Source organism: Coccidioides immitis (assembly GCF_000149335.2).
Source record: "Coccidioides immitis RS genomic scaffold supercont3.3, whole genome shotgun sequence".
Taxonomy (NCBI): Eukaryota; Fungi; Ascomycota; class Eurotiomycetes; order Onygenales; family Onygenaceae; genus Coccidioides; species Coccidioides immitis.
This window is the reverse complement of record NW_004504308.1, coordinates 3,414,589-3,438,266: the sequence shown is the minus strand read 5'-3', so window position 1 is coordinate 3,438,266 and position 23,678 is coordinate 3,414,589. Positions and strand designations below refer to the sequence as shown.

Below are 23,678 nucleotides of genomic sequence, written 5' to 3'. Positions count from 1 at the left end.
CCAATGTGCGATCTCCGGGATCCACCCAGAGAGGCGACTTCAAAGATCTGGAAGATCTGGTGGATCCGCGTTTTATTGTCTATTTTTTTTGGGACTGAACACGCGATGGTGTCACAACAAACAAATTTCAAGTTCATTGACCTGTAGCCAGCATCGAGGCATTTCCAACAACCACTATAAGACCCAATGACAGTATGCGGGAGAAAAAAAAAAAATACTCCGGTCTCCAGGCTCCGTGGGCATCAACGGCGTAAGTACCAAGGGGGTCGTTTGTGCTGCTGGCATTTGCATCCCCCAAGAGAAGAACTAGCAAAACAAAGCCCTTCCTGAACAGTATACGGGAGCCTATTTGCATCACCGGAACAGACCACTACGCTTGTTAGAAGGCCCTAACCGAAAAGAATTGCACCGCTTCAAAAAGCATGCGGCTGGCCAGCTCGTACATTATTCTTATCCTTTGAAGAGAATCCGTGAAAATTCTATCGAACCATCGACTTACATTTTACGATCTGAGATGCCCAAGCTGCGGGACAAGCTCCCTCGCTCGACGAATAAACGCCCTTTGAAGTATGTGGTAGCGCATGTGGTCGAGGCGGGCTGAAGAGCCTGGCGTACGGAGCACAAGAGGTACGAACCGCGGAACCAATCAGTCGAGACGGGCTTTCTGGGACCTTTCCTCTTTTCCATGGGCCAGCTCAAAGAAAGCCAACTTCCCTCCCGCTGGGACGCATGCATCACGCCCTTTTATCCAAACATCGACGGAGAAATATCACCATGGCTGCCCTGCGAGTTCTGGCTGACATACATAACTCATACCATACTGTCGATCGTCCGTGTCCAGACCCTGATCCTGGCCATCCGTGCTCCATCAGCATCGTTGCAACAGACTTCATCAATTCCGTCAGATGGCACAGCATCCGAGCCAGTCCAGTTCGAATCGACCCGGGTCTGTGATGTGACTGGCTTAGCACCCCTTGCCGCGAGGAAATTAACGCACCAGCTAATGGTTTTCTGTCCAGTGGGAAAATCGGAAAACCTACGGAGTGCCGAGATTCGTCAACACCAGCAGCTAGTGCCCACACTTTTCCCATCACTAGCCCCAGAGCTGTTAGCCGACTCTTCCCACCAACGGCCGGCCGGGGGCGACGAGGGCTGGGATAGTGTAGTGCTGTCGCATAAATGAAGCGGAAGTGCATTCACCTGCGGGTATTCGAAGCAGGCTTCTCTGCTGTCGCAGCCAAGGATTGCCTTTCTGTTCTGCTGAGTCTGCTTGTCATGTTGCTTTCCGTCGTCTCATCAGGCACCCTTCGCAGTGTGCTTGAAAAATATTCAAAGGTTTTCAACTTTGTCAGTTGAAATTATTTTTTATTTTTCAGTTGAAAACCTTTGAATATTTTTTCTCATATTTTACTTTTTCTCGTCTACTCTCGCACCACTTGGATTTATTTTCCTGTTGGATGCAGGGCCTTTAAAACCATCTGCTGACCCCTCCATCTTGAGAACCGGCTGCTTCCACCACTCTTGCTCCCCGGCCAGTGTCTGCCTTGCGACTATTACTCAGAGCCGGCATATTCAAATCAGCATCCAGAGTGCACATAGAATCATTGCCAGAAAGGGTTAGATCACTTGATTCCTTTTTGACATGTTCTCTCCCCCACTTTGATGTGAATCTTGTGCTGGACATTCTTCCTGTTTTGTCCTGACTGCGCAGAGTCATACCTATCCCGTGCGGCCTGTATATCGCTCCCGGCAACACTGTTTTGCTTTGTTACGTGTGAAACATTCATGCTTGCGTCCTGAAAAACATTACGATCATAAATTTACCACCACATCTTGGTGTTCCTTCAGCCCAGATCAACCTTTTGACTCTCAATTTATTTTTCTGGTTCCAAGCTAACAGCATACTCCTTTGCTTCTAAAGTTATTTCTATCACTTGCTACTATTCGATTCATCAAATCTATCCTATTTGGTGTCATCATGTCCAAATTGTTCATTGGGTTAGTTTTTCAATTCCATCTCGGCCTTCTGCGCACCCTCGCGTCAGTACTAACCTAATAATTCAACTTCCTAAGAGGCCTAGCATGGCATACCACCGATGAAACCCTACGTCAGGGCTTCTCCAAGTTTGGAAGCATCGAGGAGGCTGTTAGTTATTATATGATCCTGGGCTGCTCGTTCAATTCGAAGCGGTGAAAGCGATATGAGTGTCTTATTCTAAACTGAAATAGATCGTCGTGAAGGATCGCGATACCAACCGCAGTCGGGGATTTGGATTTGTTCGTTTTGCCAGTGAGGGCGAGGCGGAAGCCGCTATGAACGAGATGAACAACCAGGAGTACGTTAAAACCTCCCTCATTTTCTCATTCAAAAAGCAGCTCTCTTCTCCATAAACCATTTCTGGGCAGCATTAAAAGTTGATCGATGCAGGTTTGATGGTCGCACCATTCGCGTTGACAAGGCTGCTGATCGCCCGTCTGGCCCGCGCAACGACGGCTTTAACCGCAGCAACTACAGCCGTTTCGAAGGCGGTGGAGCAGGTGGTTACAATCGAGGTGGTTATGGTGAGCTTTCTTCCTCATAGTTATAGCACCTTATCAGAAAAGTCGATCCTAGCTGATGCACGTGTTTGATGAAGGTGGCAACAATGGAGGTGGCTATGACCAGCGTCAGGGTGGTACTGGAGGAGGTAGGATTTTTATTTTCGCTTTTCTAATCTTCACCAAGAGATTGTCACTCGCAAAACTGACCAGTCTCTTCTTGGAATTTATAGGATGGGGCGGCTATCAACAGAACTGGTCCAACCAAAACCAGGGCGGATCTGCTGCCTGAGCCGTAAGTTGGGCGATTAGAGGCCGAAGCGAGTCTTGCTTCTCACTTTTTCCAAGTCCTATTCGCATATGATGAACCCTGGCTGCATTTCTTATGTCCTTTTGTTGGTGAGCTGACATTGAGGAGGGATGTACGAAAGTTCCAAGGCATTGGGATAGCATCTTGATAGCTTCTCTAACGATTTGCTCTCTAATTTCTCTTCCTTATTTTCGATTCTTAATGACTGACATGCTAGGTCCTCTTGTCCGAATTGTGGTTACTCGAATACACGGCCTGATATTGTCTGTCCATTCCCTTTTCTGTCTTGCCTTTGATTCTCTTCTCCGGATTTACGAGGGCTGGCGGTACGATGAACATTCCTTTTGCTTTCCTATTTGTAGTCCTTCGTTTTGGTTTGTTCTTTGATTTTGACCCGGCAAAAAGTCCAGCTCCCGAATTTTTGTCACTATTTTCCTTTTGTTGAAATTGCTACTACTTGCTTCTCATTTTCTACTCTATTGGTGTATGTACGCATGTACGCAAACAAGGGTGATGAGGGAATGCTGCTTGGTGGTCGAATTTCAGATCCTTTCGGCTTCTGCTCTGAATATAGTTTCGTTAGCTCTACTCTAAATAAATCTTCAGTAACTGCTTGGTAAACCTATGAACTTGTATGTAGACCAAGTCTAATATCTAATAAGGGGGAAATAAACACAGCTTAGCCTGGACAAATCGCAATCACTTCATCATGCTTTCCGCTCAACATGTTCATCCACCTCTTCCATCGCCTCGTCTTCCCTATATTCCGCTTCTGGGATAGTAATTTTCTCCACGTCAATCTCACTCTGGCTCTTTCTGCCCTCGCGAACACCCTCCAACGCTCTAACCCTTCGCACTAAATCCGTAACATGGGCGTCGGCGTAGCCCAGTCCGATCCCTTCAAGGGCTTTCTCTAGCAGATACAAGTACTCTTTATTCTCGCCACTCTGACCACGACTTTTAGCAATCACACCCGCCACAGAGGACGGATCGCGATCTGTCGGGTTTCGGAGGAACTGAGAATTTGTTGGAAGGCCGATGTAAACCATGCAGAGGAATGATGGAGATGAGTTCGATGGATCGGGTGCGTCGGGCTCGCCCCCCTGGGTTGAAGGCGTGTACGGATGGAAAGGGGTGTAGTGGACGCTGTAGCCGTTTATTTCACGGTGATCGAGATAGGCGTTGACCTCTTCGGCGTGGGAGGCGGGAATGTGGTACGCTGCACCCCAAACCAACGATTCGTTGGAGTTTGGCTGGACATCTTGATGCTGTGTGGTTTGAGGATAAGCTGGTTTTGTTGCCTGTAAATGGGATACAAGCCAAAAAAAAAAAAAAAAAAAAAAAAAAAAAAAAGGGAAAAAAAGAAAAAAGTTGTGAGAGCGACCCTTTATTCCCAAATGAAAGACGGGGAGGCAAAGAGCCTAGGGAGTACTAACAGGATCGGACAAAGTCTCCCAAAAGGAGCGCTCTATGACTGTGACCACACGGCCATTGGACTCAGGGGTGCCACGGTGATCCGCGCTGGGTATTAGAATTACGAATTAGCACTGAAAGGTGTCCATTTCCATTCAGCCGATCCATGTTGATTAGGGGATGCAACGCGTATTGACGGCTGAAAGGTCCCGGAATCCGACGGTATTTTCAACAAAACGGGACGTGGTTGGGAACAAGAAAAATGTCACTTTCAGGTCTAGAGGAACTGTGCTCCATACCTTGCCTTGACAAGGGAAAATTACGGGAGACGATAAAAATTAGCTTCTCTTAACCACGACAACCCGCGTTGGCTGAATGCTATGGTGTGCCTGGGCGTGTGAAGTTGGACAGTTGGTTGACACAGGACATACCTGCCAGAATCGCCGAACATAGCCTTTGATATAGCCTGGAAGACGCCGGTCTAAACTCCAATCAATTAGCACCAGCAGGAACCTCAGGAGAATACCGAGTACGGAGTAATGGAGCGTCTCATTGCATATCTTCTCGAAACTCAAACCAGCGTTGTGGCTTGTTACATCTCGGGGAGGCCACGGCTTAATGCTCTCCGTGTATCTCATGAAATTCGCAAATATGAGAAAAATAAAATGTAAAGTTGAACCCAATATGGAGTAATGGCTCCTCATCGGTACACATAATTTTCGGGTGCCTCATCTGATGTATTGAAACATACCATAATGCGGAGGCGGTTTCCATATCAAACTCCTGTTCATCAATGCATTAGCGGTACTCGCACAGACCTCCTTAAACAGGAAAAAGCAATAAAGCACCGGGACGGAGCCCAGACTCAACATCGAGCGGCAGATAACTAGTTGCAAACACTCACGCACCCATATCCGAAAACCCAGACATCTCCGTCGGGGAAATAACGCCGCCATGAACTCAGGGCGGATACCGAATGGGCTGAGGTCTGTTGGGAGCTGTCTTCCATGACTGTCCTTTAGATTCAGCACGAAACGCACAACCCGCGGCGAACAGGTTATAAATCTACTATGTCTATTATCAGATCGCCATCACGCCGCCCGTCGTCACGAACAATTCATGCCCTGTTCCATCCGCCCTGAGAAAACGGTACACGGGCGGGATGTCTTACCAGCCAATCAGCGCTAGCGCTTACTAACCCCTGGCGGAAATCCAGGGCAGCAACAGGCTAGGTTTAATGAGGAAAGGTGTCGAACCTTGATGCGGAAAACATGTGACCTGAGCTTGGCGCCCGCGATGCTTGGCGGGGAGAAGCTGCTGTTGAGCCGCGTCAAAGAGGGCGTTTCGAAAGAGAGTCAATGGGGCAGCTGAGCGTAAAGAGTAGATCAAACGCACTAGCCAGCTTGGTGAGCTCCTCTTGAGCGTGAAGGCCACGGTTGCGCCCAGTAATGTTTGTGTCTTCGTCGAACGCAATCTAAAAGTTGTCGACTCCTTGCTCCCATTTTTCACCCCCTCCTCCAGGCTTCCAAGTATCAAGAACGACGGTGAGGTGCTGAACAAACCAGCGTACAATGGCGTATAATAGCGCATTTAACCCGGATGCGCTTCCAGCGTAAGTATCTTCAGTTTGCCCTCGCGATTCCACAGCTACCGCTAAGAAATCCGAACTTAGGCATGCAGAGCCGGAGCAGGTATGCGATTAACCTCCGCATTTCTGGCCGGAGGAAGCGGCATTCCAATGTCACCATAGTAACACAGGAAAACAGGCTGCGCAGATGCTAGGGCAAATGCGGTCTTCCCATCCGCAATCTCACGCCCACAGTCAGCCACCACCAGGCGGCGGACTTCCGCCGCGTGCCCATCCAAATGCTCCACATCACCAGCAGACTTACCCCCCAGCTTCAAGACCTCCTGTTCCGAGTTCGAATACTGGTAATCGAATATATTCACCTCCTCCACAGAGCTATGGCCATGGCCCACGACCCATGCACCCAACGCAGAACCGCCCTCCCGCATCCTCTTTGCCCCCGCGGACACCCCGGCCGGGACAAGCGCCCGGAGTGCCCGCATCCGACAATCCCCAAGATCTCTTCCCGCTCTTTCGTGCCGCGAACGCTTCTAACACAGGCTCATTATCTGAACACGAGTTAGGATCCGCACTGGTAAACGGAGACTATACTTCTTTCGATCCCCAAACGGTTAAGATGATGATCCGAATGTTTGACAGAGACGGCAATTGTCGGGTGACATTTGATGAATTTGTTGCGCTATGGCGCTTTTTAGCTGCCTGGAGAGAATTATTTGACCGGTTTGATGAAGATCGCAGTGGCCGCATCAGTTTACCAGAGTTTAGTAAGGCGCTGGTCGCATTTGGCTATAGGTTGAGCCAATCGTTCGTGAATCTCCTATATAAGACCTTTGAGAATAAAGGTCGAGGAAGGGGTGCTCCAGTTCTATCCGGCGAAAAGGGTGGGATGAGCTTTGATCTATTCGTTCAGGCCTGCTTGACGTTAAAAAGAATGACGGATGTGTTCAAGAAGTATGACGAAGACCGGGATGGTTATATAACAGTGAGCTTCGAGGAGTTTTTAACAGGTACCTCCATTCTCCACCCTTGGTCCGGTTTGATGCTAACATACCTCCGTTAGAAATAATACAGCTACGAGAATAGCGTGAGACGGCCATGAGACGATAATTTGATGTCCATATGGCACGACCACATTTATATCCATTGCATATGCATGACCTTTTGGTTTTTCTTTTTTTTTTCTTTTTTTTTTTGGTCTCGAATATCTCGAGTTGCTTTTGATTCAGGTATCCGATAGACAGACACAAAAGTATGACATTGAGCTCAAAGGGTATCTCCTCAAATCACACCAGCACATCAGTAAGTTTGAACGCTCCATCCTTTCTCGGACCCCCTAGCGCCACGAATTCAAGCATCACTCTTCTTCTCCAATTCCTCTATTCTCTTCGACAACGCTTCATCAGCCATCTTGACCATGCCCTCCTCGCACCAAACCATCTCCCACAAATACCCATCCAAATCAGCAAACGCCCGCGTGTACATCATGCTTTCATCACATCCTTCCATCTTGACGGCAGGAAATGCTTTCCCGCCCGCACTCGCGGCCCTCTCAACCAATTCGTCAACCTCCTGCTTGCTTTTAGCAGGCAAGCCGAGGAGTACCACGTTCTTGGAAACCTCGTCAATGGTTGTTTCTGGGGTTCGCCGTGAGGCAGGGATGAATTTCTGGAAGTGGTCCGCACTGGAAATCATGACCACGATGTCGTGGTTGCGGGAATGGACCATCGCATGGCCATGTTCGGAACTGAAGAAGGGATGTTTTATGAAGCCCATTGTTTCATAGAAAGTAGTTGCGGCGGAGAGCTTGGTCGTTGAGAGGTTAATGAAGACTGGAAAAGCCATAGCTTGAAACGCTGATATGGAAAGTTTGCTTGAAGGATCTTGGAAGATGGAACGACAAGGGTATCTCTCCGCTATTGGAGTTGGATGGAATGCTTCTTTGCTTCGAATATTGAGGGTACACTCTTGTGGATATATTTAAAAAAAAAAAAAAAAAAAAGTGGAAAGCGGGAGTTATTGCATTTATGTACATATATGTATGTATGCGTGTTCAATATCACGATCTAGTTGCACATTGCATCATGATCACAGTCTGCCTGAAGTCAATTATCGAATCCGGCCCAAGTGCATCTAGGCAGAAAGGAGATTGAATCTATTAGCATTATTGGACTGTTCATGAAGCACCCGATGTTGACGGCGGGGTCTAGGGGATGCAATGCTTATCCGCAACTCAGCCTTGGAGTGCAACTTCTAACTTTCTCCCCAAGCCAATCTGTGCCAGCCCAGATAGAAGATTACTATTCAGATGTTTTGTGATTACTCAATACGAGAAACTTGGCCGTTTACCATCGCGCTTGGCACGGGCCTCGACCTCGCGAGAGGCCAAAAGCCAAAGATCAGGATAACTAATTAACCCTACGAAAGAGATTTAGCATCAAAGTAAGTGTCACTTCTTGGCGAGTCAATTTCTAGATTAATCGAGCTTTCAAGGCTCAGAGCGCACTTCAACAGGTTAAAACTGCAAATTTCTGGCATGTGGACCCGCTGTCACAGGGAAGTGTCTTTGGAATTCTTTTTGTCGAGTTATGAAATGTAATCAGAAGAGGTGTTGCAGTATATGACAGACCACGAGTGCGCCGATTCACTCTAGGTAAGGTACGAGCCATCCATTCAGCTTCTCGATTAACTAAACTTATCATTGAGGTGAATATCCAACTGGAATGATCGAAGAATCGAAGAAGCAAATGGTAAATCCGTGCCCTGCAAAATGGGTTTCGATCAGATAGTGTCATCCAAGGGTCTATATGTCTGAATAAATCAAGCCCTAACCAGTTCCAGAAGCTAAATTCGCTGGCGCAGACTTGAAAATCAAGGTCTCATGAATAAAAGAAAAGAAAAGAAAAGAAATTGGGGACGGGATAGGCTATTTAGCTAATCCCGCCATAGAAGTTATTTCGTCCAAGCCGTAGTGGATCGGTAGAGGATGATTTCGAAAGAAGATTACTGGCGTCCATGGTGGGCAATGGACCTGTTGCTTGAACCTTGCACAGAAAATGGCTGATAAACACCTCTCTTTGGCGCCTCTTGAAGGGGTGCATATCAACCCATCTAAAGGAAGAAATTTGACTTCCTCTTTGCATAGAGAGGCCATCCTTGCTGTCAGTGCATCATCTTAAATCATTCGGAGGATGTCTGTTGAAGGATTAATTTAAGAAGTCACTGGACGGCAAAATTGCGAGTTATCGTGATGGTAAGTACCGGTGCACGATGGCCTTGATTGTTATTCGCGTGCATTCGGAATTGTTTAGCAGTGAACAAGCCTGGACCTCTTTGGGTTGATTTTGGAGCTGGCCGGGAGTTTGATGCTGGCTGTGCTGCAGCAAGTCATCAGTCAATTAAAGGCCCATTTGTATCAGAAGTTGTCGATGTCAACAGTTGTATCTCCGATTTTTTGACTGTCAGAGAATATTTAGACCTAGTCAATTTGGCGTTGGTAGGATCATCCCAAACTCTTCCTTTGGAATTTATGGACGCGTGAGGATTTTTCCAAATGGCAAGGCTTCATCTTGGGGATTTGTGCCAAAAGCAACCCAGAGGGTGCAGAACACTACCAGACAAGAGAAACAGCGGCCAGAAGATACCTCAAAGGAACTGGTGGAGAGTTGAATTTTTCTCTCTTCAGCTTCAACACGTGGAGGACGCGCCAACAGCGCTTGGCCACGGCGGCGTTACACGACAGGGGGAAGTGTATGCCGATCGCATGAAGGAACTAACAACAAATCCAGAGTAACTGCGTATGGAGTACGGAGTGTCTATTTCAGCAACCTTGCCAGCTCGGACAACCATGGTATTTCAAATTCTCGTATAAGTTGCGAATGACTTTGAGATCTGGAGGAGAATGGACAGCCCCAAAGCAAGCTTATCTCCGGCTTGCCGGAGTTAGACGAAAGTACTCCGTACGGAGTGCTTCGCTCGTTTGTTTCGTGCCGTGTGAGCTCAGCGGCGTCGAGCCAATATCAATTTGGCTTTGTGGAGGGTACTCGGGCCCTTGGGTCTGGCTACTCGGTTTGTTCTAGAAGGAGATGACCAAGTGCCTTCGAAATGGGCATCCGCCGTGACGGTCGGCTCGCGAAAGAGCGAGGATCTAACCATCGGGAGCGGCGTCGTTTAACCCCGACAAGCTGGACTACGACGAAGCAGGGATGGGCTTCGGCTTCTTGACAGCGAAAAATGACCCACTTGGTATTTTGTTGAGTCAGGCAGAGTTGTTTCTTTTTTATTCTACAATCCTCTCGATAACTGGGAGGTTCGCTCCGGGCAGACAGGAAAATCCACGGCGAAAGGCTGTATAGAGGGTGCGAAGACACGCCTCTTGACGGGCTTCCATTTTTAAGATCTGGATGGTCACTGAGACTCTCGGGAAAAGCGACACCCCGTCTAGCGTTTCCAGGAACCAGACATTTGCGAAAAGCTTATCCATCCTTCCCCAAACCCCCGAGTTTTCATTTCCGCCGCCTTGGTAACGAAGAATATTCTCAATTTCATGCCTTGATATTATTCCCTGCGGTGATGGCGCATTCCACAGATCAACGGCCGCTTGATGGTCTTTCGGCTGAGTCTCGTTGCACCGTAACGGATAGTGTCGACCTTCAAGATGGGCAGGAGAAAGAGATAGATGGTTCACTCCGAGGAGAAAACATATCGCCATCGTCATCGACAGTGAATTCAAACGACAACGCTGGCGAAGATGATCCTGCTGAATCGCCCGCAACGCAAGAGGAACAAAATCCGTTGCAACTAACACCTTCTCAAAGCGAGAAAATGAACAGGAAGCGGGTGATCGCGATTATGGGGGCATTATGCGTAAGGACCCAGCTTATCGCAAAGCAAGCTTATGTATACGGAAGCTGATGGATAGTTGATTAGTTGGCGCTCTTCCTGGCAGCTTTAGATATGGTTAGTCGCTTCTTCTCCGCCATAAGTGATCGGATCATGGCTCTAATTCCTTATCTCTCAAGACCATTATTTCCACTGCTCTGCCTACGATTGCTGCTCAGTTCGATGCCAATGAAACGTCTTATACGTGGATGGCTTCGTCATATCTCCTTGCTAATGCCGCATGTTTGCCGCTGTGGGGAAAGCTGAGCGACATCTGGGGGCGCAAAATTATCGTTCTTCTCGCAAATGTCGTGTTCCTCGTAGGTAGCTTGATTTGCGCCCTAGCGAACTCCCTTGCCATGTTTTTGGTCGGAAGAGCTCTGCAGGGTATCGGTGGTGGAGGTGTCATTATCTTGGGACAGATCTGCGTGAGTGACCTGTTCAGTGCGAGGTGAGAATCCCCTCCCCCTTTCTTTCCCTTTTTTTTTTTTTTTTTTTTTTTTTTTTTTAGAATCTTGCCACGCTCTACGACTCCGGTCACACCATCTAATACTATATTCTCCGTACTTAGAGAACGGCCTGTTTATTACGCAATGTTTGGAGCTGTTTGGGCTGTTGCTGGCTCGCTTGGACCTGTGATTGGCGGTGCTTTAACTCAGGAAGTCACCTGGCGGTGGTGCTTTTATATCAACCGTAAGTCGTTTCTGCAAGCTCTCGCTTTTAAAACATGAGACTGGTTCCATTATGCTAATTCGGACACAGTCCCCGTCGGTGGCGTCTCGCTCATCATTTTGCTCCTTTGGCTGAATATCGAGTCCCCAAAGACACCACTTGTTGCCGGCCTCCAAGCGATTGACTGGCTGGGGACCCTGACCATTATCGGCGGGACTCTGATGTTACTTTTTGGGTTGGAGTTTGGAGGAATCACGTACCCGTGGGACTCCGCCACGACTATTTGTTTAATCGTGTTTGGCATCGTCGTTTTGGCCCTCTTTGGGCTCGTTGAACGTAGAGTTGCCAAATACCCGATCATGCCCACTGCGCTTTTTGAGTCTTGGAGCAATATCTGCCTTCTTGGAGTCAGCTGGTCACAAGCCACCTGCTTCATCGCCGGAACATACTACTTACCAATCTACTTCCAAACCGTCCTCGGCGTCGGCCCCATTCTTAGCGGCGTATACATCCTTCCCCAAGCAATTGGCCTGGCCGTCCTCTCCATTGCAGCCGCCATAGTCATCCGCAAGACAGGTCAATACCTATGGATCATCCGCGCCAGCGCCCTCATCACGACACTCGGCTACGGCCTTTTCATCGACTTCAAACCGTACGCCTCCTGGGCACGCATCATCATCTACCAGCTCATCTCTGGCATCGGAATCGGCCCTAACTTCCAGGCCCCGCTCATCGCTATCCAATCAGCCATGAGGCCTTCCGACGTCGCTTCTGCAACATCGACCTTCGGGTTCATGCGCCAACTATCTACATCCACCTCCCTCGTGCTTGGTGGTGTCGTCTTCCAGAACGTAATGAAACAATCTGCTCCGAAAATTCGCGCCGCACTTGGCCCGGAACTAGCACCCGCGTTCCTGGGCACCATCGCGGGCACGAACATCGAGAAGACACACCTCCTCACCGAGGAGCAAAAACGCGTTGTATTCGGCGAATACACACATGCTTTGAGTCGACTGTGGATATTCTACACCTGTGTTGCGGCGTTAGGTTGCTTGTTTAGTCTAGGAATTAAGAAGACAGAATTGAGCAAGAAGCATGAAGTCACAAGAACCGGTCTTGCGGAGCAGGAGCGTGCGAGACAGGAGCGGCTAGAAGCACAGAGGGAGAAGAAGAGGTTAAAAGCCGAGAAGAACGGGAACGGGAGCGAAATGAAACAGGAGGTTTAATGCTTGCGCGTTGGAGTGAAGAGCGGGGATATAAAGTGAGTTCAAAAGACTTTTTCGTTATATACATGGTTTTGGCTTGGTGATATCTGGTGGTCGGACTGGTTTCTTCACTTTTTCCTACCTTTCTTGTCGGTGAGGCTACACACATATATCATGCCTTTCTTGGACATTTTGATACCCGCACTGTACCTTCTTGGAGTATATGTTACGAATGGATATGGAAAGGGAGTTTTTGCACAAAAGGTACTGCTATTCTTGTACTCTAATACACTAAGATATAAGTCACATAATGCCATAGAGAGAAATGTATGATTCCTCGCTGTTTTCTTCCTGTTGTTTGATATATGTGCTTAAACAAGAGTTGAATCACTGCACCCTATTGTTCCAGGATCATACCTAATAAAGAAAATGTGGATGAGAAGACTATCCTAGCATTATCGAGAGCCTTATTCGAAAAAGGTATTGTGTTAAGTCTTTTGCGTCCACATGAGCATCTGACCCAGTCAGCAAAATAATCATGCAATACCATTTTCTGGTAACAGTGAGATGCGATAGGCTTGATGCTCCCTCAGATCGCACATCCGGGCCGTACTGCTGGTTCTCTGTGAGTTCTTAAATTGTGCTGATGGGAATTTGGATTTACCAGGGCATAAATTTGATAGACTACCCCAAGAAAATACATCGATATCTTAGGTATGGATTATCAACAAGGTCTAAAATCAGCAAAATCGGTAAATCTGCCAGACAGATATTCTGCCTCATTGCTCGTGGAAAGGTCTTCGACCGCCAAACCGGACATGGACCCCTCTTAGGCTAGTGGTTAACTGTTGAAAATACCGGTACTCCGTACTCCTCAAAGGGGTTTAGAAGGCATGAAAGAGGAGGCCTCTCTATGGGTGTACAGGCAAGAGAGCCACCCCATAAGACACTGGACGAATGGCCCCCTCGCGTCTCTGCCTTTAGCCAGACGAGTTGAGAATGAAATGAGAAAGCTGCAGGGCCCCAAAGAAAATGAAGAGAATTTGCGGGGACCAAAGAATCAAAATAGACACGAGGCTCGACCCGACGGGACCTTAAAAAAAAAAAAAAAAAAAAAAAAGAAAAAGAAAAAGAAAAAGAAAAAGAAAGGTAAAATGGTCCTCTGAATGAAGGACTCAGTGCGGAGTAGAAATGTTCGACAGTTAGGATGAGGCAGGCCTCCCATGGTAAATAAGAAAGTCATATCGGTCATGAGCAGACACCAGGAATTGTTACGAGGGAATTACGTTCGCAAGCCAATGCGGATGCTGAAGCCCGAATGGAATCATCCCATCAGAATTAAGCCGTCCAGTGTACAGAGTACTGACCCTGCAGATCAATAGTGTCGATTTGAAAGCTGATGGCCGATCATGACTGCCCAGAAATATCTTTGCACGGACACAAGAGCTAGGCATCGCTCAGCTGAGCTGTGGTCTAGGCCCGAGCCTGGGGAGCGATCGCCAATTTTCCTTGGGTCTCTTGAGCCATAGCGACCTCTCGCAGATCAAATTAATGTCGTACGCGCCATCTCCCAAAAGGCGTGTTGATTCAATATTGGTGTGGATGGAAATATGCAGTGTGATCATATGGAGTACGAGTTTTGATAGTGGCAGCGATGGCGGAACCAATATGAGCAAGATGCTGGGATGTGTCTCTTCGCGGCTCATCAAACATTGGCTTTTGATTGCACTTCGTGGGGGCTGTGATCTCACAAAAGCGGTCTCGCCTCGCTCTCAGGAAGCGGCAGGATGCACCGATAGTACGAAATCCCGTTCAACTTGGGGCTCGCCATCTTTTATGCAGCTTCTCGCGATCAAACAAAGAAATCTGATAAGATCATAAGGGGAAGTTGGCCCATCCAAACAGGTTAAGCCACCACCTTGCCCTCGAATGTACGGTCATAGTTAACTAACCGCAATATTATTACTAATATTGATTTTCAAAAAGCGAGGCATTTGCATGAACGAAGCGTTTTAGACTTGGGTATAGAGCACGGGGTGACAGGGTGGTGGTCTTTGGCCAGCAAGGAGGCCGATCGAGTCGGTGTAGGGGTCCGTGTGTCACCCGGACGAGAGATGAAACCGGTTTGAAATGGATTCTGCAAAGCGCAGCAAGCTAAACGAATAATAATTGTGAACTGGGGGGTGTGAAGACTCGAGATTTGATGTGCAGAGAGGGGCGTAATCGACGGGTTCAGAAGCACGAACGTTGAACAGCCCTGATCCTGGGCGAGACGTGTCTTCCCGGCTGGAGCACTCGGCGGATTCCGAACTGCGACTCTCAGTGAACGAGCGCGCCGACCCTTGTTGTCTCCCAAGCCCTTGCCGTCCGCCATGCGAATTCTGCAAACAAAGCAGCGATCGTCATTTCGTGGCGGAAGACGCAATAACGAAAAGCAAAAATGGCGCTTTGTGTGGGGATCCAACAGCATCCCTGTCCCAGTTCAAGCCTTCTCAACAGGAACCTTTGGATATTGATACCGAATTATTATCATATTTTTAGCTTCAAGCACTACATTCGCTGAGGAAATAATGCAGAGTTCCTCCTCATCAGACTTTTTGTAAATCTGTTAGTAGCCGATCTGGACCTCGGCTCTCTGTCACAGAAGCAGTTCGCAAAATTGTAGAAGTTGGTCGCAAAGTTTTGACTCGTTGCTCCGGAAGCTGTGATCTTTTTGATCTTCCAGCCCTGCTTTGTGCTTCAATATTTAAATACAAACCGATTTTGAACTCAGGTGAATAGCAGCCCAAGCCAGCATTAATATGATTTTTCCTTGTCTCTTTTGTTTATAAATACTCTATGATATGGTCGTATTAGTTATATGGTAAACAATCATCAACGCCGGCCAAGTCCTAGGATTCCTTCATGCTGCTAAGATCTACCATTCATGAAATGAACCTGGAGCCAGATATACGACCAATCATTATCAGATTATTGTTGTTCCTGGTGAAATATGCACACATTCTCTGTATTGTTACTCGCGCATGCAACCCGCGCCTCTTCCTCAGCATCACAGCCAATCAAGCTGGTAGAGTCAGGGACAAATTTGTGGAAAAATTGAGCATTCGCACTCATTGATGTTTTGTCACAGTGCAGCTAAAATCAATATCCATGAAGCGAAAGAGGCTGCATATCATCAACATTTTTGTCTCCCTGTCACTCGAGCCATCGCCTCACAAGTTATACTTGGCCTGCAACTCATCCATTGCAAGCATCCTTTTTTGCATGCTATTTGATACGGACTCTAGCGCAGCTGCATGCTAGAGGCTAGAGCCAGCAAACTGGCAAAAGAGCAGGTTAAGATAGTGCTCTTCTCGATCCAGGAGTTTCTTCACAAGCCATTGTCCCTAATTGGCTTGGCTTCAGTAGTAATGAGATTTGCCTGGTGGATTCTACTGTTATGATTACAGATTTGGAGAAGTGTCCGACCCTCAAGTGATATGGCAGTTTTCCGCTCATACACCTCCACTGCCGGAATCCTGTTTCACAGAATTTGGAGGACCAGACAAGCCCCTTCCTTCTCCAGGAGAAATATGAACACTTGCATGCACTATCTAGAATATCTTTGGAATGAGTCACTCTCTTTAGGCCTTTCCTATCGCATTATACTTGAGCATGCACAGCAGCCTTGCTGATCAGTGGCGGAGCAAGTGAGAGGCCAGAAATAATTGGTTCGATGAAGATGGACACAAGAATATGAGCATTTCATCCACGGTACAACAGCAGCACTAGGGACTAGTCCTAGTGATTCATGTGTATATACGGCACCCACAGGAGAGAAGAGTTTTGACATTTGTGCTTTTCTAGCAGAGGAGAATGCATGCAGTTGATGTTGATCATTGAGCTGAGAAAAAGAGCCGCGATCAAAGAAGTAGTGGGATGTGATTAAATACAAAGATGGGGCTTGCCAGAGGTGCAGAGAATGCAGGATGCAACACTGAAGAGCTCTTGAGCTACTCTATCCCTCAAGGGACAGCGCTCTTCGCTTTCTATTGAAGCCAGCTGATATCTATCATCATAACTTTGCGACAAAGTGTCTTGGGGAAAGGTGGCTTGCTATCCGTAAAGGCGAAAAAATCCAGGTGCAAGGCCAGTCATTCCCCTATATCCCACCGGGCTGAAGTTGTGATGTAATTATCACGTTTGTTATCATGGGACCCCGAGATGTAATTATTAGTATTGAGCCTGGCGTCCCATATCAGTCAGTCTAGTCAAAGTTCTCTGGATTAGAAACGAAGGATTCCAGGTTAACTACGCCACCATTCCGTAATAAATCGGTGTTCGTTGAATAGCCTCGGGATCGTCTCGCTAAGAGTATAGCTCGAGCGCAAAGCTCTCTATGCCTCGGGTCAGCAAAGTCCTCTGTCCCTACGTTAAACTTACCTGCGGTCTGGAGAGGCATTATCGCCGGCATGATTGGCGATGGCATCTCGACCGTAGGGTTGTCCATTTGGGATAGGGAATATTTAATTACACCGGACTCTAAAGACTGGACGAGGTGCATAGGACGTATGTACGGGACAGCTGGTGACTGAAGTACGAAGTAACGAGTTGGCTAATTGAACCTCGTTCTGATTATTTACATACGGGGCCCGGTACGATCATCGACAGGGCCTGGGGCCGAGTAATCAGTTAGTTAGTTATGTACTCCGTAGTTGGCGGGTTAATCACCGATCCTCAGCTGGGTGAATGATGCTGCTGCAGCTCGACCGGATGTCGTGTCTTTCTTCCCGTCGACATTTTTGAACGGTTCGCAGGCTCGAACGCTTGAAAGTCTTTCCGATCGATGTGATGATTACTAATTTGTCTCAACGATTTTGACGAGGAAACTGTCACTAACCTAGTCAACTTTTAGGTGGTTACGGATGTAACTTAACGAACATAGGGCAAGCTACCGGCAGGCCGTCGGAGTGGATGTGACTTCATGACTCCACTTCGGTATCAGCATGGGATCTTCCCTTGAACACGGTCGTATTATTGCAACGGCACTCATGGTCAGTGCGGAAGAGATGGTAAAGATGAACCCGGGCTGGCCTAAATTAGGAACGCGGCATTAGTTGATTAGTTAACAGGTAACTTATAACGACTAACATCGACCGGGAACGCCTGTCCTGCAGCTCTCAGAAAGAACGCACTGACAGTGGATGGTACCGGCTGACTGCTGCTGTAGTGCACCTGTTCCCGAGCGGGAATTGAAAAAAGGAGCATCTCACGATCGCATCATTCGCGAGGGACTGTTCACGTGGATCTGACATCATTTCCGTCCAGCGACCGCCGGACTCGGAAGTTCTCTTTTGCGCTTCATAGACTCGAAGGTTAGTTGGATCATCAAACTGCCTGGGTACGCTGGCAGGAACCGAGTATGTTGTCCAACTAACCACTTTTCGTCGGCTATCCTTCAAGCCACCGTTCAAATACTATTGCTAGACGCTTCTCTGTTTTCTTTCTTACATCATTCTGTCCTCACCTGGCTTAAAAAAAGAAAAAAAAAAAAAAAAAAAAAAAGAGAGAGAAGATCCTCATCCTCAGACAATAAGGGTGTGAGAGGCCGCATAAATACTCCATTCGAGCTTCTTTGGTTAGTTATCCCGCTAGTTAACTATCAGGATAACCAGCATCCAGCCCCACCACCAGAGCCACCTCAAACACCCCATTGCGACGTCTTCCCGGCTACGCACGTTGACTCAATTTGAACCTCGATTGTTGACCATCTTCATCTCTCATTCCTAGATGCTCCATTGATTTTATCTTCCAAAAACACACATCTCCTCGACCATCTATATCTCTCGTCTTGCGCGTGTGCCGAACAGTGCCCTCCCCCTCCCCGCCCGCATCCCTCTTTTTTTTTTTTTTTTCCCTTTCGTTTCGTCTTTTATCATTTCAGCTCGAACCACAGACCTCAATTGCACAATGTCACCTTCACAGAACCACAATGGGGAGCACCAGAATCCTAGGTGAGTGTCTACAATTTTCTTATCCGGGTGCTTTTGCTCCCCAGCCAAGTTTCCCCGGTCCTTGGGCAAATCTTCCAGAGCTGTTGGCGGGCTACATGTAGTATCGAGTGAACGGTGCTGGGCTGAATGACAAAGATATTCGAAGAGCAAGCCAATATTTGGGAATAAATGTTTTTGATTATTTCAGTCCTGGAGCCTACTGTTACCCTAGAGAGCTGTGATGTCAGTCTACTAAGCTAATTTTCATTATAGCGCTAAAGAGCTCAAAGATGATACGGTCATCGTGGTCCTAGGCGCATCTGGTGATCTAGCAAAGAAAAAAACAGTAAGTCCGACTATGTTGAATATTCGCAGTAGTCACGTATATCGATACTGATTGATGCAGTTCCCGGCCCTTTTTGGCCTCGTAGGTCCCCAGTTTCTTTACCCCGGACCCCACCATAAGAATCGAAAGCTTACTCCCGAATCCAGTTCCGCAACAAATTCCTCCCGAAAGACATCAAGATCATCGGATATGCTCGAACGAAGATGGACCATGCGGAATTCATCAAACGCGTCCGCTCGTACATTAAAGTTCCCACAAAAGAGATCGAAGAGCAGCTGGCTAGTTTTTGTGAACTCTGCACATATGTCGCCGGTCAATATGATCAAGATGACTCTTTCATCGCCTTGAATAAGCACCTGGAGGAGCTAGAGAAGGGAAAAACCGAGCAGAACAGAGTATTCTACATGGCCCTACCTCCGAGCGTTTTCGTCCCCGTATCAGAGCACCTAAAAAAGAACTGCTACCCGAAAAAAGGCATTGCAAGGATTATTGTGAGTCCATCGGTTTCTTCACGTTCTTTTTGCCGAGTCGAGTGCTCATCGATAGTGATATAAAGGTCGAGAAACCGTTTGGCAAAGATCTCGAGAGTTCGCGCGAGCTGCAAAGAGCGCTCCAGCCTAACTGGAGAGAAGACGAAGTTTTCCGTATCGATCACTATCTCGGAAAAGAGATGGTGAAGAATATTCTCATCCTTCGATTCGGAAACGAATTCTTCAATGCTACTTGGAATCGACACCATATCGACAACGTGCAGGTATGCCCTTGGCATTGGGGTGTGAAAATGAAATCTCTCAGGGGGTCTAACAGGTTGCAGATTACGTTCAAAGAGCCTTTCGGTACGGAAGGAAGAGGAGGCTACTTTGACGAGTTCGGCATCATCCGTGACGTGATGCAGAACCGTAGGTCACTCAATGTTAAGTTTTACTAATTTCAACTAATAATCGTGAATAGATCTACTTCAAGTCCTCACCCTCCTCGCAATGGAACGTCCTGTTTCCTTCTCCGCAGAAGATATTCGTGATGAGAAAGTCCGCGTGTTACGCGGTATTGACCCTATCAAGCCGAAGAATGTGATTATTGGACAGTACGGCAGATCCCTGGACGGAACGAAACCCTCCTACTTGGAGGACGACACTGTTCCCAAAGATTCCAGATGCCCAACCTTTTGCGCCATGGTGGCCTATATCAAGAATGAACGCTGGGATGGCGTCCCCTTCATTTTAAAAGCTGGGAAAGGTGGGTCTCAAAGCCTCTGAACCCAATTCGCGTTGGATGCTTACATATTTTACAGCCTTGAATGAGCAGAAGACTGAAATCCGCATTCAATTCCGTGACGTGACGTCCGGCATATTTAAAGACATTCCCAGAAACGAACTTGTTATTCGCGTACAACCCAACGAGTCGGTGTACATTAAGATGAACTCCAAGCTTCCCGGTCTCTCCATGCAAACAGTCGAAACCGAGCTCGATCTCACGTACCGTCGAAGGTTCTCCGATTTAAAGATCCCTGAGGCGTACGAGTCGTTAATTCTAGACGCGCTGAAGGGCGACCACTCCAACTTCGTCCGTGACGACGAGCTGGATGCCAGCTGGAGAATTTTCACACCACTTCTTCATTATCTCGATGATAATACGGATATAATCCCAATGGAGTATCCCTATGGTATGCTTTCGTCCCAAAATTTGAACTGGTAATAAGAGTTACTGATTCTCTGTAGGCTCGCGTGGTCCTCCGGTACTTGACGATTTCACAGCTTCATTCGGATACAAATTCAGTGACGCGGCTGGGTACCAATGGCCTCTTACAACTGCACCCAACCGCTTATGAGGCTCCAGAACCCACATTGTTGATGTGCAGAAATATCCTTATTTGTTGATAAATCAAACTCGTTTTTGCCCCATGTATGAATGAAAAAGGAAAAGAAAAGTGGTAATGGTTTAGGACTTAAGCTTCTCACTTATTTGTGTTATTTTTTTTTCTTTCTTCCTTTTTTTCCTTTTCATCTGTATTGTTTTTTTGTGCAATGAATGGGGAGAATGAATTCGGCAGCCAAGGTTTTTGTGGCGCTTCTCCCACTGGTTTCTTAGATTTGTTAAGCATGAGTGATGCAGCTTTTTGTTACGTTTTCTGGATGTATATGATCTGTCTTCTGTTCAATTCAATCCGTACGACGATTCCCTTTCATCTTTCGAATAAATATTTGGGCAATCACAGCCAGGGGGCTTGTGAGGTTGGGACAGATTGGCTGAGAGATTATGGCTTTCTAAAAAAAAAAGAAAAGAAAAAAAGAAAAGAAAAGAAAAGAAAAGTGAAAAGGACAAAAAAAGGAAACCATACGGAGTACGGAGTAGTTACAGTGAAAATTGGGGTCCCAAGGTTTGGCAATTTCAAGTGCTTCACAAGGCTCTACTCCATACGGAGTACTCCGTACATAGTCATGAAAGCATGCATATAATAACTAGCGCACCATGAAGAAGTAGGGCGTCATTCGACCTTAACTGCCAGGCTGTAACCACGTCAGGCCTGCATGGCTGTGGGTCAAGCTGTCAAGCCACATAGCCTGCAGGCCCCCGCGTCCCTTGCAGTGATTTTCACGAGGATCCTAAAAAAAAAAGCGGGACGGGGGTTTTAAGGTCAAGCGAAAAAGAAAGAAGAAGAATTGGAAAAAAAGCAAGCATGGCAAAGCTTTCCCCAGATTTTTGAGCTTGATGTTGTGGGGAGTTTCGGGAGGGTGCCGATGGGAGAAGGGCGGTTAGGGGGCCTTGGCGAGGGAGGGTTGGGCGGGATGTTGCCGAGGGACACCCTGGCGGTGATAGCTTGTGATGAGGTCTCTTTAACGCTAGACAATCACAAAAATTTAAATCCGACTGCTCAGCGCAATATCAAGGAGGATCCATGATTTCTGTGCGAGGGATGTATGAATAGCAAGCTTACTTCGGTGCTCAAGCTGCTTAGAAACTACCCTGGATTGGACACAGAGACGCTCTCTTGCTGCGCGCCATAGAAAACCAGTGTCTTAAGAGACTACTTCCCAAACCAGAAGGATGAGTTGAGGTTTAACAGTGATGGTGTCAATACAAAAGGGACGTCGGTGAGGAGAAGTCAATAAGGTGGTGGCATATGGTGTCAATGAGACCTTCCTGAGAGTCATGAAGTGCCCAATAACAGGCTCTAGAGATATGAAAGCCTACATCAGAGGGAGAAGGACATGAAATAAGCTGGCATCGAGTCGGAGTAATAAAGCCGGGATATACCTCGTTATGAATGTGTGCCTCCAGATGGTTCATTGGCGCGGTATGGATGACAGCGATTTTCCTTCGACGTTAAATCCAGCAAGGTCTCTAGCAAACAGCTTTTTACTGATTACAAGGCCCACTAATGGTAGGTCTAAAGGTATAGTTGTCAAGCATATGATCCTCTACCATGCCCCCAAAATTATAACAGCTTGTTTCAAAAATGCACAATATCTCACATTTATATAGATCTCCAGCACTGATGGCAATTTCTGGATTACTGTTCTTGAGACTCCAACAGAATCAAGGTCCGTCCGCCAGATGGAAACCTGCCTGAAAACATCATCTACACGTGTGACCTAACATGCGCAACCTTGGGTGCACGAAACCGGAAGTTCAGCTTCTTCACAGCAGGGCAAGGTTGCAGTGCTGAACCACGTGCCTCAGATGATGGGGAATACATGTTTGTATACAGTATACAAGATAGCGGAAGATTCGTCGAATGAACTTGATGAGTCGTCGGACAGTGCTTTATGACTGTTAGGAATACCCTTAGCAATGAAAACAGCCAAAGCTTCTGGAAAAGCTTCCCTGTCCATAAACCCAGCCTTTATCTCCCTCAACTGCGCCATGGCAACTTCTTCATTCTCATAGTCAATAAGGCGTTTCCAGGCCACAAAGCCCCAAGCGCTGATGTAGAAAATTCGGCGAAAATTGGGCGGCTCAACTGAACACGGCTAATCCGAAGGACGGGGTGAGAAACAGACACTTGCCGAGCATCTGTTTACCACGAGGCACTGTGGAACTCGAGTTTGGAAGAAGGGAAAGCGTTGGTAAGAAATAGGGGTGAAGGTACGTTGAATTATCACAATGTCCTTTGCATCCTCGATGCGGAAAGGCTGGAGGCTGGAACACAACTAGTTAGCCCCCATGGGCACCTGAAATGCCAAGGGCAGAGCCTAAGTAGTTCGCATAGTACCCTCCATGACTGTGACCGACCGAGGCGAAGCCGATCAAAGGAAGCCTGAAGTTTAGCGGAGAGGAGTTTTGGATTAAAATTCGAGGTGCTGTTGACCAACCCGAAAATTAAGTAAGAGTTCCGTCACGGAGCCTGGATCTAGTTAACTAGTTAGCTGTGGGAGAAGGGATCGCAGATATCAGGGAACTAAAGGCTGCACGTAGGGACATAACCAGCCATGCGGAGTAGCAAATATACGTTTTCGAATGTTTGCCATTTATGGAGTTATCGCTCCGGTTGTCAGCGCTTTCACCCAATGAATCGGAGAACTAAACGCAGACCCCTGTCGATTTTTGCCTGTAGGTCGCAGTTCGTGCAGATATTTCCCTGTCCGGTGCCGACGCCGCCTCCTGCGTGGACAAAGGGGTAAGACGGGCATGGAGAACCCGTGCCCCGTACTCCGTACTCCATACTCCATTGTCATCACCCTCCATTCCACATATATATAGTCCATTCTGACGCTCAGTGGATTGATCTCTGCGGGCTTTTCCTCATCTGTTGATC

General features: G+C 47.4%; 10 protein-coding genes across 10 annotated transcripts; 5 read left to right on the top strand and 5 right to left on the bottom strand.

The window, feature by feature from the left end:
* Positions 1-133: 133 nt before the first annotated feature.
* Positions 134-1,277, bottom strand: CIMG_07652 (uncharacterized protein; the record flags this gene model as incomplete). The annotated part of the gene is made up of 5 exons (XM_001240488.1): positions 134-174; positions 500-560; positions 817-1,011; positions 1,041-1,152; positions 1,201-1,277. 5 exons carry the CDS (start codon positions 1,275-1,277, stop codon positions 134-136), a joined length of 486 nt encoding a protein of 161 aa, XP_001240489.1.
* Positions 1,278-1,305: 28 nt separating this feature from the next.
* On the top strand, positions 1,306-3,036 carry CIMG_07653 (glycine-rich RNA-binding protein). Its single transcript, XM_001240489.2, has 7 exons — positions 1,306-1,616; positions 1,922-1,998; positions 2,074-2,146; positions 2,230-2,336; positions 2,429-2,562; positions 2,637-2,687; positions 2,772-3,036. The coding sequence occupies exons 2-7, from the start codon at positions 1,979-1,981 to the stop codon at positions 2,828-2,830; spliced, it is 444 nt and encodes a 147-aa protein (XP_001240490.1). The 5' UTR covers positions 1,306-1,616; positions 1,922-1,978; the 3' UTR covers positions 2,831-3,036.
* A 519-nt stretch (positions 3,037-3,555) lies between these two features.
* CIMG_07654 (cation transporter ChaC) lies at positions 3,556-5,270 on the bottom strand (the record flags this gene model as incomplete). Its single annotated transcript, XM_001240490.2, has 6 exons — positions 3,556-4,116; positions 4,285-4,369; positions 4,561-4,565; positions 4,693-4,742; positions 5,013-5,044; positions 5,170-5,270. 6 exons carry the CDS (start codon positions 5,268-5,270, stop codon positions 3,556-3,558), a joined length of 834 nt encoding a protein of 277 aa, XP_001240491.2.
* Positions 5,271-5,627: 357 nt separating this feature from the next.
* Positions 5,628-6,932, top strand: CIMG_07655 (EF hand domain-containing protein; the record flags this gene model as incomplete). Its single annotated transcript, XM_001240491.2, has 4 exons — positions 5,628-5,873; positions 5,934-5,952; positions 6,028-6,856; positions 6,910-6,932. Exons 1-4 carry the CDS (start codon positions 5,833-5,835, stop codon positions 6,930-6,932), a joined length of 912 nt encoding a protein of 303 aa, XP_001240492.1. The 5' UTR covers positions 5,628-5,832.
* Positions 6,933-7,196: 264 nt separating this feature from the next.
* CIMG_07656 (glyoxalase/bleomycin resistance protein/dioxygenase) lies at positions 7,197-7,691 on the bottom strand (the record flags this gene model as incomplete). The annotated part of the gene is made up of 1 exon (XM_001240492.2): positions 7,197-7,691. One exon carries the CDS (start codon positions 7,689-7,691, stop codon positions 7,197-7,199), a length of 495 nt encoding a protein of 164 aa, XP_001240493.2.
* Positions 7,692-8,902: 1,211 nt separating this feature from the next.
* CIMG_13318 (uncharacterized protein) lies at positions 8,903-9,639 on the top strand (the record flags this gene model as incomplete). The annotated part of the gene is made up of 4 exons (XM_004445121.1): positions 8,903-9,007; positions 9,063-9,099; positions 9,158-9,342; positions 9,532-9,639. 4 exons carry the CDS (start codon positions 8,903-8,905, stop codon positions 9,637-9,639), a joined length of 435 nt encoding a protein of 144 aa, XP_004445178.1.
* A 779-nt stretch (positions 9,640-10,418) lies between these two features.
* On the top strand, positions 10,419-12,625 carry CIMG_07658 (drug:H+ antiporter-2; the record flags this gene model as incomplete). Its single annotated transcript, XM_001240494.1, has 5 exons — positions 10,419-10,712; positions 10,776-10,805; positions 10,868-11,178; positions 11,299-11,420; positions 11,490-12,625. The coding sequence occupies 5 exons, from the start codon at positions 10,419-10,421 to the stop codon at positions 12,623-12,625; spliced, it is 1,893 nt and encodes a 630-aa protein (XP_001240495.1).
* A 4,225-nt stretch (positions 12,626-16,850) lies between these two features.
* On the bottom strand, positions 16,851-17,147 carry CIMG_07660 (uncharacterized protein; the record flags this gene model as incomplete). Its single annotated transcript, XM_001240496.1, has 1 exon — positions 16,851-17,147. One exon carries the CDS (start codon positions 17,145-17,147, stop codon positions 16,851-16,853), a length of 297 nt encoding a protein of 98 aa, XP_001240497.1.
* Positions 17,148-18,184: 1,037 nt separating this feature from the next.
* Positions 18,185-21,097, top strand: CIMG_07661 (glucose-6-phosphate 1-dehydrogenase). Its single transcript, XM_001240497.2, has 9 exons — positions 18,185-18,597; positions 18,850-18,922; positions 18,983-19,003; positions 19,069-19,413; positions 19,479-19,676; positions 19,737-19,821; positions 19,874-20,158; positions 20,214-20,585; positions 20,641-21,097. The coding sequence occupies exons 1-9, from the start codon at positions 18,554-18,556 to the stop codon at positions 20,748-20,750; spliced, it is 1,533 nt and encodes a 510-aa protein (XP_001240498.1). The 5' UTR covers positions 18,185-18,553; the 3' UTR covers positions 20,751-21,097.
* A 1,796-nt stretch (positions 21,098-22,893) lies between these two features.
* Positions 22,894-23,391, bottom strand: CIMG_07662 (uncharacterized protein; the record flags this gene model as incomplete). Its single annotated transcript, XM_001240498.2, has 3 exons — positions 22,894-23,062; positions 23,136-23,223; positions 23,373-23,391. The coding sequence occupies 3 exons, from the start codon at positions 23,389-23,391 to the stop codon at positions 22,894-22,896; spliced, it is 276 nt and encodes a 91-aa protein (XP_001240499.2).
* Positions 23,392-23,678: the final 287 nt, after the last annotated feature.

What these genes read in the sequence shown, in the direction of transcription:
- CIMG_07661 (XM_001240497.2), top strand. Translation starts at nt 18,554, where the DNA reads ATGTCACCTTCACAGAACCACAATGGGGAGCACCAGAATCCTAG. An exon ending in CCGTGACGTGATGCAGAACC is followed by an intron (nt 19,822 to 19,873) that starts GTAGGTCACTCA and finishes AATCGTGAATAG; the next exon opens with ATCTACTTCAAGTCCTCACC. An exon ending in CATTTTAAAAGCTGGGAAAG is followed by an intron (nt 20,159 to 20,213) that starts GTGGGTCTCAAA and finishes CATATTTTACAG; the next exon opens with CCTTGAATGAGCAGAAGACT.
- CIMG_07653 (XM_001240489.2), top strand. Translation starts at nt 1,979, where the DNA reads ATGTCCAAATTGTTCATTGG. An exon ending in TTGGAAGCATCGAGGAGGCT is followed by an intron (nt 2,147 to 2,229) that starts GTTAGTTATTAT and finishes AAACTGAAATAG; the next exon opens with ATCGTCGTGAAGGATCGCGA. An exon ending in AACGAGATGAACAACCAGGA is followed by an intron (nt 2,337 to 2,428) that starts GTACGTTAAAAC and finishes TGATCGATGCAG; the next exon opens with GTTTGATGGTCGCACCATTC.